General features: G+C 37.7%; 1 protein-coding gene across 3 annotated transcripts in view; it reads right to left on the bottom strand.

Annotated features, from left to right (window-relative positions):
* LOC145488618 (uncharacterized) overlaps window positions 1–11,235 on the bottom strand; it is a 62,836-nt gene extending 51,601 nt beyond the window's left edge. For 2 of the 3 annotated variants that reach the window (XM_081467504.1, XM_081467507.1), the window contains exons 1-11: window positions 9,981–11,235; window positions 6,078–6,206; window positions 5,560–5,816; window positions 4,701–4,824; window positions 3,938–4,069; window positions 3,423–3,679; window positions 2,689–2,803; window positions 2,162–2,287; window positions 1,435–1,694; window positions 1,143–1,233; window positions 485–874 (exon numbers count right to left, since the gene is read on the bottom strand). In XM_081467504.1, coding sequence (XP_081323630.1) covers window positions 485–874; window positions 1,143–1,233; window positions 1,435–1,694; window positions 2,162–2,287; window positions 2,689–2,803; window positions 3,423–3,679; window positions 3,938–4,069; window positions 4,701–4,824; window positions 5,560–5,816; window positions 6,078–6,206; window positions 9,981–10,068 — 1,969 coding nt within the window. In that variant the 5' untranslated portion in view covers window positions 10,069–11,235. The remainder of the gene's footprint in view (window positions 1–484; window positions 875–1,142; window positions 1,234–1,434; window positions 1,695–2,161; window positions 2,288–2,688; window positions 2,804–3,422; window positions 3,680–3,937; window positions 4,070–4,700; window positions 4,825–5,559; window positions 5,817–6,077; window positions 6,207–9,980) is intronic. The other variant, XM_081467505.1, reaches the window with a different exon arrangement.
* Window positions 11,236–12,867: the final 1,632 nt, after the last annotated feature.

Raw genomic sequence — 12,867 nt, 5'->3', positions numbered from 1 at the left:
CACGAAATGGTCGCTAAATTTATGTAATAAGAACTTAATTAGCTCTAACTAAATGATTAAAAAGTAATTTCTTGAAGAAAGTCTACACTGCAGCATTACTTTTGCAAAATTTCAACGTCTTACGAGCCAAACTTAAACCTTTGAAAAACTGACATCTTGACGTTCTTTTAAAAAATCCAAATCACAATCCGTTTCCATCCTCGCCATCGTTAGCTATCCTCACTTCCTAATGGGTTCTATTCTTTTGTCTAGTACTGCTCTACAAAATAAATCCATTATTGTTCAGCTTCTAAAGACCGATATGTTTTTGAGATTTCCAAAATCATGCTAAAAATGGTAACACTGCCCCTTTTAACTATCCATCGACCCTTCTTTAAGGCGAACTATTATTTCGATACTCGTAAAAGTTATAAGATAATCTAGCAAAAAATAACAAAAATCGTTTCAGAGCCAGGTTAAAATACACAGAAACGTGTTTTCGTACCTAAAGCAGTGACATTGTGAGCATAAAAATAGAAGTTTTGTTTTCCCTTGCAACAAGATACATTTCCGTGATCATCGAGGCTAATCATTGGCCCATAATTACTCCTGTCAATCAGATAAACTCTCCTGGAATTGCGACCCGCTGTCTCGGTATTTAGGACAACAACATCTAATGGATACTTGTTATAGTTAGACGGATCCAACTTTGACGAGACAAAACTATGGTCGCTGGAAGCTTCAGAGTAGATAAAGAATATTGTCTCCTTCGGATTTCCTCGTGGATGCTCGAGAGTGAAACGGAATTCTTCGGAGTAGAGACTCTGTTTGGAGGGTTGAGTGGATATACGGAAGTCTTTGCCTTTGTAAGAGGACACGTAGAATATCGTCTCTTCTGCGAATGAAAAATCCAAGTATGAATAAATACACCGATGAACTTTATACAATCTGATTTCTTGGTATATCTAGATTAATAGCAAGCGTTAGTGTTTTCATTTACCAGCTGATATAGACAACCATAACGACATAGAACAACACTGACAATGTTGCAAGTCAACACATAATGAAATTTCACAACTTTGTCTTTGACAACTTGGCTTGGGACGTCAGATTTGAACTGAGAAATCGATACTACGAAATAAATGTATGTACACCATTAGTACCTTTTTGTTGACAAGTTCCTCTTTCAAAGGAAACGTCGTCCAATGCTGCATCTCCCTGATAACTTCTACCTCTAATTCCGTCGACAATGATCTAGAAAAGGAACGAAAAAGAAAAGCAACCTCTTTCACAAGACATATCCTCACTAGGCGAACCGAGGACGCTATACTTTGTGAATTATAATAACAGCGAATGTTCAATGGTTGTTGACGTGGAACTTAGGGCATGACATGTTGCCTGATTTTTCTTATTTTGCTATGTTCAAATGCTCTAAGCAAACATTTTAAAGCTCACTTGATAGCTTGAAGTCTCGTTGATGCTTATTTGCCCTTGTATCCAGTTGTTTCCTTGATCTTGTGACCTCAACCAAACTGGTGTTAACCCGTTTGTAGCCTGGCTTTTTATATATATCACAACACAGCCCATGGTGGCGCCATACATGTGATAATAGAACGTCATGCACTGTGGTCCCCGTATCCATGGACTCGCAAGTCTCGCAGTCTCTCCCGGCAGTCGTGGACTAGAGGTTTCAATATAAACGTACCCACCGGTTCCTTAATTTGACAAAAAATGTATATTTAGGTGACATAATGGCAATTTTCGTGAGGCAAAGATCATATGTCCTAAGTTTCTGTCCTTATGCTCTCCTTTTTCTTTACAAGACCGAAAACAATAAAGGTTGATGTGGTATAAGGAATAATAGAGCTGTTATTTTGAAAGAAACAAAGTAATCCGGAACTAGACAAAACATCAAAAATCCTAGTTTGTGCTCTTTGTTTTACAGCTGTATAAGAAAATTAAATTGATCTAGGTTTGATATTTGCAGTTACAAGAGAGCACAGTTACTTAAAAATAGCAAATGTTACTCGTGTTAAGTGGCTAGGCCACGCGGAAAAAAGTAACAAAACATTGATAAAATAACTGGGGACGAAGTAGGCCATACGCATTTACAAAACACACAGCACTGAAATTGCTTATTATACAAGCTTGTCTCATGCATGACAGTTTAATCTGATGTTACCTGATGTATGATCGGCAGTTGGTCCAGTCTCCCAACTTGGAGTATCATCGCTTAGCTGCGTCCATGTGAAACTGGACAATAAGTCATTCCTCCAGAAGCAAAAGTTGGTGTCAAAGTTGCAATTTCCTTGATTAAAAAGGACACATAAATCTTAAAATTTATCGACACAGAAATTGCAGTTTCCTCATTAAACATACACGTGCTCATTTTAAAGAGACTAAAATATATTGCTTTATGTATTAAAGCCAGGTAAAGACTTTGCACGACCCAAGTGGCAGATCAGGCCAGGGCTTATCCCCCGTTTCAGTAGCATGAAGCGACTAGGTATATTTCAACTTACCCCTGGATGGGATGTTAGTCCATTGCAGGGTTATCCCCAGCACCCATTTATACACCTGTGCCTGCCCTAGAACACAACATTACGCCTCGGCAGGAGCTCAAACCAGGACCACTCGTTCCAGAGGCGAGCACGCTAATCATCAACCACCGCACCCCAACAAAATTAAAGTTAGAATTAAGATTGATACCTTGTCGATTGTTCTGAGGTTCACTTTCATCTTCACAAAGTCCATTAGTTAATGTGACGCCATCTACGGCTATACCCCCTGAATAGTTTCTACCAATTGTTGCCTGGAAGGAAACCTGCAATATAATAAAGACAGGAGCAATTTCGTTCAGTGTCCAATTTGGCGTAACGGCCGGTCATAAACTAGATTTTCATCTTGCTCTTTTGCAATTTAGTCTGTTGACTGATTCTCTAGCTCATCGTTGACTATTCACCCAGTAAGTCTCTCTTTCGTAAACGACACTTAGAAGTTCTTTTTTCAATTATCATCGCCTTTTTTTTACCCCAAAAAATGCTAGTCACCACCCAGAGCCAATCCCGTATCCTAACTAATGATACTAACATGTCTATCTCGCCACTACCTGGGTCTAATAATGCATTGTTTTTTTTTACTTAAAAGCAAAGACAACAACAACAACAACAAAAACGTTAATAGCTGTATTTGTTTTCAAATGAAAGAATAACTGCGAGATGTGCTAATTATTAATTAAGGCGTCTTGGCTATCAGTGATTTGGGATGTTAGTCCATTGCAGGATTATCCCCATAACCATCCTTACTCATGAAAAATTTCAATATTATTACTTTCCTGTGAATCGGGCTAGTTATCAAATTGATAACTTTTTCAATATGCCTGCAACGCAAAATAGATCCAGACTGTGTCATCACAGAGCCCTTACAAATTTCTCCCTACCTACCTGAGACTCGCCAGTGTATCCAACATCGACACTACCCCTCAGCCAGACGTCACCATGTTCACCTGACCCTCGCCAAATCAAGTAATTGTTTTGTTCTTCTCGAGGCCAAAGAAACACATCAAGGTTTCCAATCCCGCCTCCATACACGTAGTAATAGAAACCGAGACATTTTGGTCCCCGGATGAGCGGACTCAACAGCTGCGCAGACTCATTCACTTGAGAAGATTGTGATTCGTCAACGTAAATATATTCTCCACCTCGTTTGAAGACGAAAGAATAAGACTGATGTTAGGGCAAGGAGTGGAAAACCCTGAAAAATCTGTGTTTTTTTTTTCAGATTGAATAACAAACACTCGACTTCAGTTTAACTGTGCATAATTTTTTTTTTCTCTTTCACAAAGAACCCTTTCTTGTTTTAACCCCATGAACAGCTTTCGCTAATGCAAAGAGAAGTTAGGTGTACAACGTGACAATAACCAACTAAGATCCCCTACATTGGACCACGATTTGGTTACCAGTGTGATCCTGACTCGGTCCAATTCCTTGGCTTTGGTTTCCAGGCCTCTCACGGTTCCAGCTGATTTGTTCATTGGACGGTGTTAACAAGTTACGCCATCCACAGTAACTCTCATCAAAGGTACAGTTCACTAGAATTAAAAAGGTAAGACAACCAACTATGAAACAAGTTAATCTTATGAAAAAAGTGTTCTTCTTTCATGTCAGCACAACTTGACACACCTTTAAGGTGTGAATTGGCCACATTCGTACTCTCGGTATTGGACTGGAGCTAGCTTACAATGGAGGCTCATGTACTGGAATATCATTAAAAAGAGATTAATGTCATTTGCATTTGAAAAGATTCCCCGCATTAGCCTCAGTTACAAGCTAGTTCCAGTCCAATATCGAGACTGAGAATATGATCTATAAAGAAGAGAACTTCAAGTAAACTACCTTATGAAACATTCTAACTGCCTGAGCCGGGTTGCCGGTAAACGCTAACCCAGGATTAAAAGTTAACCGAAGTATTAACTTTCCTCGTTTTTAACCGCGTATGTTTGTGTAGTTTGAGATCATTCACACTCAATACTGAAGGAAAAACAATATAAAACAGAAAAACTCACCGAAAAGTTACAGAACTAGGATTAAAATTCTCGCTAATCCTGGGTTGCTTTAAACAACCCGACTCTGGTCTTTACGATCAGGACTGTGTCTAGTAGAGAGCGTAACGCGAGCCTAATGTACAGGTGTGAAAATAACCTCCGGTACGGAAAACAATACCTTCAAATGTTTCAGGTGGCGTAGGTTTGCCGATAGAGACACAAGTCAAGTTCGTGCTGAAATCGAGGTCATCCACGGCGATGTTAGAAGAAAATGTCACGCCAGCCACACCCTCGATTACAACCTGCAGTAAGTAAATAGAGAAATTAATTTTGAAAAGGGGTGAAAAGCTTACGTACTGAACTGATCTAGAGCTTAAAAAGTTATAAAATTTTTGAGCCATCAGTATTTCTCATTCTTCTTTGGTGGACAATGAATTTCAAATTCAAAATCACTGCTTCATGTTTCGGCTCCCAATAGATCTCAACAGCGGCATATATGCCAGTGGTTACTCCATGTTTTCGTTGACAGAGTCACGTTTGTGTGAATGGTTGAATGTAAAGATACCAGAACAATCGTGGACTTCTAATTATTTTTATTCCTTTCAAGAATTTTGCCGCAGTTTGGGTGGATGTTGTGCGTGTTTTTGTTTTTGCTTTTTCTTTTCTTTTAATAGAGATATTTAAGGATTAAATTAGGGATTAACTTAGACAAGCATATATAAAGACCCTAAACTTGGTTTATAATATCAAAAATAGATTGTTGTTTTTGGTTACAGCATGGAAATTCACTATATTAAACGAGAAAGATGACCCAAGTAATGCGCTGCTGTTAGCTATCCGACTAGGCTAGATGGCACTATCGGGATCTCTCGCTGTGTAAGAAAGAAAATAGTGTTCTTTTCCCATATTTGCAGTAAACCTTTAGCCAAGCTCGTTCGGTCAGTAACCCATATTTAGCGCTCACTGTAAATTAGCTACTGCAAGTGCACATCATTTTCTTCTACAACTTTACATAAATAAATATAAAACGGTTCTACCTGGTAGGTGCCATTGTAGTTTATAGCCACACAGCCCTCGATCCAGTTGCTTGATAACTGGTTTCCATGGCGACTCCATATCCTTTCTTCACTGCCGCTGATTCTAACATACACAGACAGGGACTCAATAGTGCTGCCGTACATGGAGTAGTAAAACGTCATCTGTCTGGGGCCTCTCATCCAAGGGCTGTTGAGCCTGGCCTTCTCGTCGTATTTACGAGGATGTGACGTCTCGATGTAGATATATAAGCCATTACCTAGGAGAAGAGTGATGTTAATGCATTAATTTATGAGATTAAGATCAGGCGGGAGCTAAACGTAAATGGACACCAGGTGGATTTTGTCGATACAGCCGCAAGCAAGAATAATAATAATACTGATCTGTAAATAAAGAAAACGCAGACTTCAATTACATATGCTAATCTTTTGCATCGCCTACTTTAGTTCACCAACAAATAAGGTGGGAAAGAAAAGATATTAAAGTAGATTAAACGTCACGTTCAGACTAAGCTCTCAACCTGAATGATCGCTGGCCGGTCCTGTGTTGCTGCTTGGCGTGCTCCCTCGCCTAAGCTTCCAATCAAAGTGGTCGGTATCTTTGTCGTTTGACCAACTGCAGAGTGTGTTCTCATCAAAAGGACAGTTTCCTAACAAGAGAGATTGTGAAGCTACAAATTAAAAGATCCTTTGAATTTCCCTTGTGATTATCCACATATTGTTGGAACTTGTTTTTATACGTGCATAAATCGGCTTCAATATGACGCGGAATAATTGCAAAGTCAGTACACTGATCCATTTTCTTTCTGCCGCCTCTCAGTTCCCTCAGTATCCGCGATTTGTGATTTCATGCTGTGTTATAATATTAATTTTATTTCTTTGTAAGTCGTAACAGCAGCCGGAGTTGCTAATTCATATACAAACTTTCTCACGACTGTTGTTCTGAAAATCCACATTGATAATTTCATTGATAACTGCAGTTTCTTAACGTTTCAAATTCGTCAAAATATTAAGACGCACAAAACAATTATTGGTTTGTTTTCTTTGCAAAGATTCAACAGGGATATTAAAAATCCGTTTGCAGAAACATAATGGAAACGAACAACAGCCTAAACTTCCTGACTTAAATATGACGGAAACACGACTTGATATTTCCGTTCCGGAAACATGACGGAAACTTGATAGAATCGCCAAGACTTGGTATTTTAGGTTTCCGCAAAAAGTAAACGTAGGATTTCGTCCTGTGGAGTTTCGTGCAGTCTCTTTGACTCTCGCCTTCACAAGGACAAAAAGGTTTAAGTAACCACGACGGCGACGCCGAGGACAACGTGAATTTAAAAAATGACTTTTTTATTTTACATATACGGATCTCGCTGTACTGTAAAGTTACTTTAATTATGACATGGCTCGCACTAGAGCGAATTTTTTGTTTTGGTCGGTCCGAAAGACCCAAATATATCAGCACTGATCAATTTTTGGGGGTTCGTTTTCCGGTCGCATATGAAGCCACACGACAAGGCTAAATTCTTGTGTAAATACTGATAAAACGCTTTTGCAAGCAATGATGCTTTCCCGTGAAGGCATACTGTCCATCAATTATCTTAAATAAACACGCAGTTGACATGTTTAATAAATTTTTGTTTTCTTTGGGCGATTTTGGAAAAATCTGTCTGCCCCACCCATACACTACGGCGTCTTTGACCTTTTTGGTCCACTGGCAAATTTTTCCAAATTCTGCTAGTAGGAGTCGCATTAGGAAAAGCTACAATTTTGACCCAATTTTAGGTAAAACAAACAGAATTCGCTCTAGTGCGACCCATGCCTATCACTGTCAAAACTATCACGAAACTGAATCTGGGACACAACGATAAATTTGAATTAAAAATTGAAACAATTAGCCGTCGTGGTTCACGTTCTTCAGACAATGCAAAATTTGGTCATTTCACGTTGTTGTTTTACACTGGAACGCAAAGAAATGTACTGAGAATTATAATGTACACACACAGCCAATGTTCTACCCATTAAACCTTTTTTTAGCGACGCTCCCGTTTCCGTCACCGTCCTGTCTTTTTTCTTCTTAAACTCCCTAATGTTATCTCGCGAAAGGACACGAATAAAAAATTGTCGGAGTTCCCACTGATTTTCTTTTACAAAGCACTGTGACCATTTTATCATTACGTCAAGAATATCAGGTACAATGGAGCAAAAAATGAATGAGGTTCTTATAATTAAGAAATGGTAAGCGTGCGGCGTGCAACTATCGAGTTATGGATGCACTCGGGAGGCTGCTAACAACGAAAGAAGCGTCCGAGTGTGACTCAAGCCTCTTGAGTGCTTAGCAAACCTCCCAGGTGCATCCATAGCTCGATAGTTGCAGGCTGCACTCTTACAATTTCTTTTATAGCATTGAAACTTCTAACATCTTTCCTATCGGATGGAAGTATTTATTAAATCTCATCCTGCTTACATGAAGACAAAAGCACGATAAACCGCGCGAAAATATTCATTCAAAAATCTAAAAAAGCGACAGATCAAAATTTTTCTTGGATCGTGGTGAGTTAGTTTACCTTTTCTCGATCTCGGACCAACAAACAACGTCAAACTGCTCAGTTAACCTTAATACCAAGCTGACAACACACGAAAATTGTAGTCGGGAAAAGCGTTTCTCAAAAGTTAGTTAAATTTAGATGGGTTTTCCGAAGAATCAGTGAAGACAAACTGCACATTTTCAATAGTGCATGGTTGAAGCTTTCGGTGGTTGAGTTCTCTCTCCTTCAGGGTCTCTTCGGCAAAGGAAAAAAAAAAAACAATATGGAACCGGACACTTCTTAAAAGCGAGAGTGGGGAAGAAAGCGAACAAGCACCCCTGGCTTCAGTTAAGCTGTTTTAGATGCTCCTCTTTAATAGCAGGTTTGTGGGTTACGTTTTCGTTTCCACTTCGTTTTAAATCGATGAGCTTATTAAATTTAAAAGCCTTAAAGTTGCGTATCTAGGGCTGAGTGGCTTTTAAACATGATCTCTGTTGCTTTCGTTATATGGTAAAAATAAGCTTAAATGAACAGAAAACCGAGGCTTAAAGAAATGATGCAGTTGTTTATTCAAGCGGCCGTTTCTTCACGAGTTCAATTTACGATGGAGCAATCGAGCAAAACTGAAACCCGGGAACTGAAATAATTCATCAGAGACTACAAACATTTGATAAAACGTCCTTTATTTAAACTCAGTAAAACTATTTTCTTCAACGTTTTGGGACAGAAGAATTTCGTATATAAGATTTAATTAAAAACAGAAATTTGTCAAAAATCTTATGTACAAGTTTTGCTCGCCGAAAGCATCTAAATTGCTTTCGACGCCAGAAAAGTTATACAATGAAAGCTTGTGCTGAATTTTATTGTCGTCAAATCGCTGAAAAATTCTCTCTAAAACTGCCGCTTTGCATTACTAACCTCGAAAGGTTGATACAGACCAGTTTGATGTTTTCTTGGTCTTCTCCGAGTGTCTTCTCAACCAGCTGACTCAACTCCTGCTCACTTAATTCAGCAAATCTCTTACGTGGAGGCCCGGCAAAAAACTTGAGCTTGAAATTTGGTAGCTCACAGAAATTATCTTCCTCATCTCCAGAAGAATTAATAGATTTTTCCATATTTTAGGAGAAAGAATATAGGAATTATGTTCCAAAAAGGGGTAAATTCGATGAAAGAAATTGCCGAGATAAAGTACAAATAAACAAACTGACGTCAGCGTGCAACCCACGGGCAAATGGATCGTGCGTATTAGCCAATCAGAACGCGCGCTTTGCTAAGGCTATGTTATAAATGAAATTGATGCAAAGTTTGAACTCGCCAGGCAGTAAGTTAGGCTCACAGCAAACCACTGCATATGTTTGGAACTGAATTAACGGTAAAAAATAATAAAACATTTGTCTTTGTTGTTAGATATTTACGAAACAGTAGATAACATGGTTGTAAAGGAAAAACAGCTGCATTAACAAACTAAGAATCAATTAACATACATGTATTGTGAAGAAAAAGACTCCTTCACAAATATTATTTTATAAGGCACATCAAATAACGTCAAACAGGAAAAATCATCTTTGAGTATCATACCTTTGTTTAATGTTACCTGCAGGCGAAAATTGTTTGCAATACCTTGATGCTTTTGAAAGCTTCAAATAAAGTTTCTTGTTCTATTTATTTTAGGCTAATAACAAATGGTTACGCATTTTAATTATACTGAAAGAAAAAATTTCTTTTATCCAAAGGGACGGATAATTGCTTTTCTTCATGTAGAATTCTGAAAAGAGTTTCAGTATAACAGTAACTCCTCGGTTACTCAATTAATACACCTCAGTGTTTTCCACGAGAATATTAATTAGTTTCTGAATCTATGTTGTATTACAGGAGTTATAGAAAAAACTGACCTACCAGTAATTTCTTGCGAAAAGCCACTTTGTATTGCGAAAAATTCAAACGTGAGTAATAATATAAACGTTTCCTGACGAAAAATCATCATTTTCCAGACGTGTTACGTAGTATCTGAAAAAAAAAGAGAAAATAATAAATAGTGGCTTAAGGTTTCTTACTGTCGACTGACAATTAAGAATTTACAACTCCGATCGGTGTGCTCAAACTATTTTGTACCACCTGAACTCGATGTTGAAGTTGTTCTGTTTTTAAAATCGTCCGTCATTAATGAATTCCGAGAAGCGATTGAAAGCCAGAAAACCTTGCGGCTTCGTCTATTACATGTTGTAAGCAGCCGGAGGCATCCATGTTTCCAATTTGTTACCCGGTAGAAAAACATCAAGTGTACGATCATAACAGAACATTGTGCAAGCGATATAGGAATACCCAATGGCGAGTCTGTCAATATTGATATTACACACATGCTAGTCGTAAAATCAATATTTATTTACCCATATGAAGAGAACCACCTGGGATATATTCTTGATTGGCAGAGTCTGAGATGGCCTACATTTAAAATAACAAAACTTTATTGGGTAGAAATTATCAGTGACCCAGTAGTCAACACTGTAGCAGTCGCTAAGTTAAGATTTTCAAGCTAAAACTTAGACAAAGAAGAAGTGAAATGTACGTTGAAATTAGAAAGTTCTCTTGATTAAAAAAAATTTCAGTGAGGTCTTTTCGGCGACCTCTCTATTTTTTGTAAACATTGAGTAGAGAACTTAAAATGGCAAGAGGTATGGTGTCACTAAGGGGAGTAGAATTGGTTGGAAATCTCGACGGTAAATCATCACGTAGGGGCCAAACCACCCCCCTAATGTTTCATGAAGGCTATATTTGCTTGGTTTATATATTTCTGAACCAAGTTTGGCACATTAGCTTTCTTTGTTCTCCAGTTTACTTTAATTTGGAAGTTGTGACAAAATGTCAGATTATGACGTCATAATTGATGACGTCACCAAAACGTGCTATAATTTTTTGTAAAATCTGATGTAAAGATTATGTCATTGGAAAGGCCTTGACTTGAGGAGTAAAATACCGGAAACCGTTTTTTGCTATGATGATTATTTTTTGAGATATGGTAAATTAAATACTTTTGTTGTTGTCCCCCCCGGAATTTGCTTAACCATACTGTCCTTCTTAAGTCAGTCTCTCTGGTTTATTTTTTTCAGTTTTATTCTAGGAAGGCTAATAATCTAGAAAAATAGAAAGCTTGATGTTGTGAAAAATCGCATGGTTTTAGAAATTTGATTTTCGGCTTTGCTATAAAAAAACGGGTGACGTCACAGGTTCTGACGTAACAAAACTAATTTTAACGCAATAACACTAGAGGGATAATTTTTTATTCCGATTTTCTTCTTTATTTTTGCTTTAGTCATCTGACACATCACATGTGCAACATAGCTGCATTTGCTGGAACAAAATTACGGCTCCAATTTGGGGGTTTTTCTCAAGGGGGGGACCCCATATTTTGCTGAGTCATTTTTTATATTAAAAAATGCCATATTTCATTCAATTTTTGTGATATGGACAAAATTTTTCAGGTTTCAACTCCCCTTGATGTGCTCTTTCGAACACATTGTAAAAAATATGCATATTAAAAACTTCAAAAGTGGCAAAAAACATGACGTCATCACTGTGACGTGACAACTTTGACATTTAGTGACATTTTTCACGTAAATATAATTGGCAATAGGTCTCCTGCTCATCTGCCGAGTTTGGTGTAGAAAGAGTCAACACTTTTTAAGTAATGCGAAATAATGTGAAATACCCAAGAACTGACGAAACATTTGGGGGGTGGTTTGGCCCCTACGTGCATCTAAACTTTTTTGCCAAAACACCGAAAGATTGGAGGTTCGCCGGAAAAAAAAATCGTCTACGCAATTCATCAGAGGTTAGCAGGGAATTCGAATGTACGGTACTCACAGTTGGAGGAAAATGCTTTGCTGTGAATAAGAAAATGCTTTCCTGTGAATAACATCCCTTAAAATAATCATCTAATTTACAGGCATGTGAGATAATTACAACATTGAAGTATTTAAATTCACGGTACTGAAATTATTGAATATTTCATATTTAAGGTTAAGTTTAGACCAAGGCCCACTAATTATTGTCGCAAGTTGAATAATAAATTTCCGACACGAAAATAGGCTTGGAATACTGAATAGTCGTAGACACGTGTTCCATATTTCGTTGTTATATCCGATAAGTTGAGTCTTATGAAAGACAAAAACTGAAAGATTTCAAGCACGTTCTCAACAAAGTAGTTTGCGTGCAAATTACCAATTATGCGGCACAGAGAAAGTTGCAACTTAGCATACTTAAACAGCTGGTCTTTACGACGACGTTTCTATTGTTTGTGAACATTGAGCAGAGAACTTGAAATGGCAGTTGATTAAAGCATTCTCATGTATGCTATAATAGGCTATCAGTTTCAAACAACTTTATTCCGTTTGGTAGCAGAAGCGTAGCGTATAATTGAAGCAATGATCAGTCAATATAATATATAGTATGTAGTTAGAAATCTGCAAAGCAATACAAAATTGTCCATTTATGATCTTCAGATAACAGAAAGAAATACGAAAGAATATTTACCCGATGGCCTTCAGATAATGCCTTATCACAGTTGTTTCTGTGTCAATTGGTCAGTGATACAATAATTAAGCAATTATCGTTTGTCACATTATGCGCGCGTAATTATGTGAAATTATAATCAATGACGATACACTCCCCCCGCCAAATACGAGTTAAACTAATATTTTCGTTTACAGTAATAGAATGTTGCTCAAGTTATTGTGCAGACACTCTATGTCCATCATTGGGTAACAGAACGACCAACTTGTTAACT

Source organism: Orbicella franksi, chromosome 5, assembly GCF_964199315.1.
Source record: "Orbicella franksi chromosome 5, jaOrbFran1.1, whole genome shotgun sequence".
In the NCBI taxonomy this organism is placed as follows: Eukaryota; Metazoa; Cnidaria; class Anthozoa; order Scleractinia; family Merulinidae; genus Orbicella; species Orbicella franksi.
Note: the sequence above shows the minus strand (reverse complement) of the source record. Positions and strands in the feature narration are given on the sequence as shown.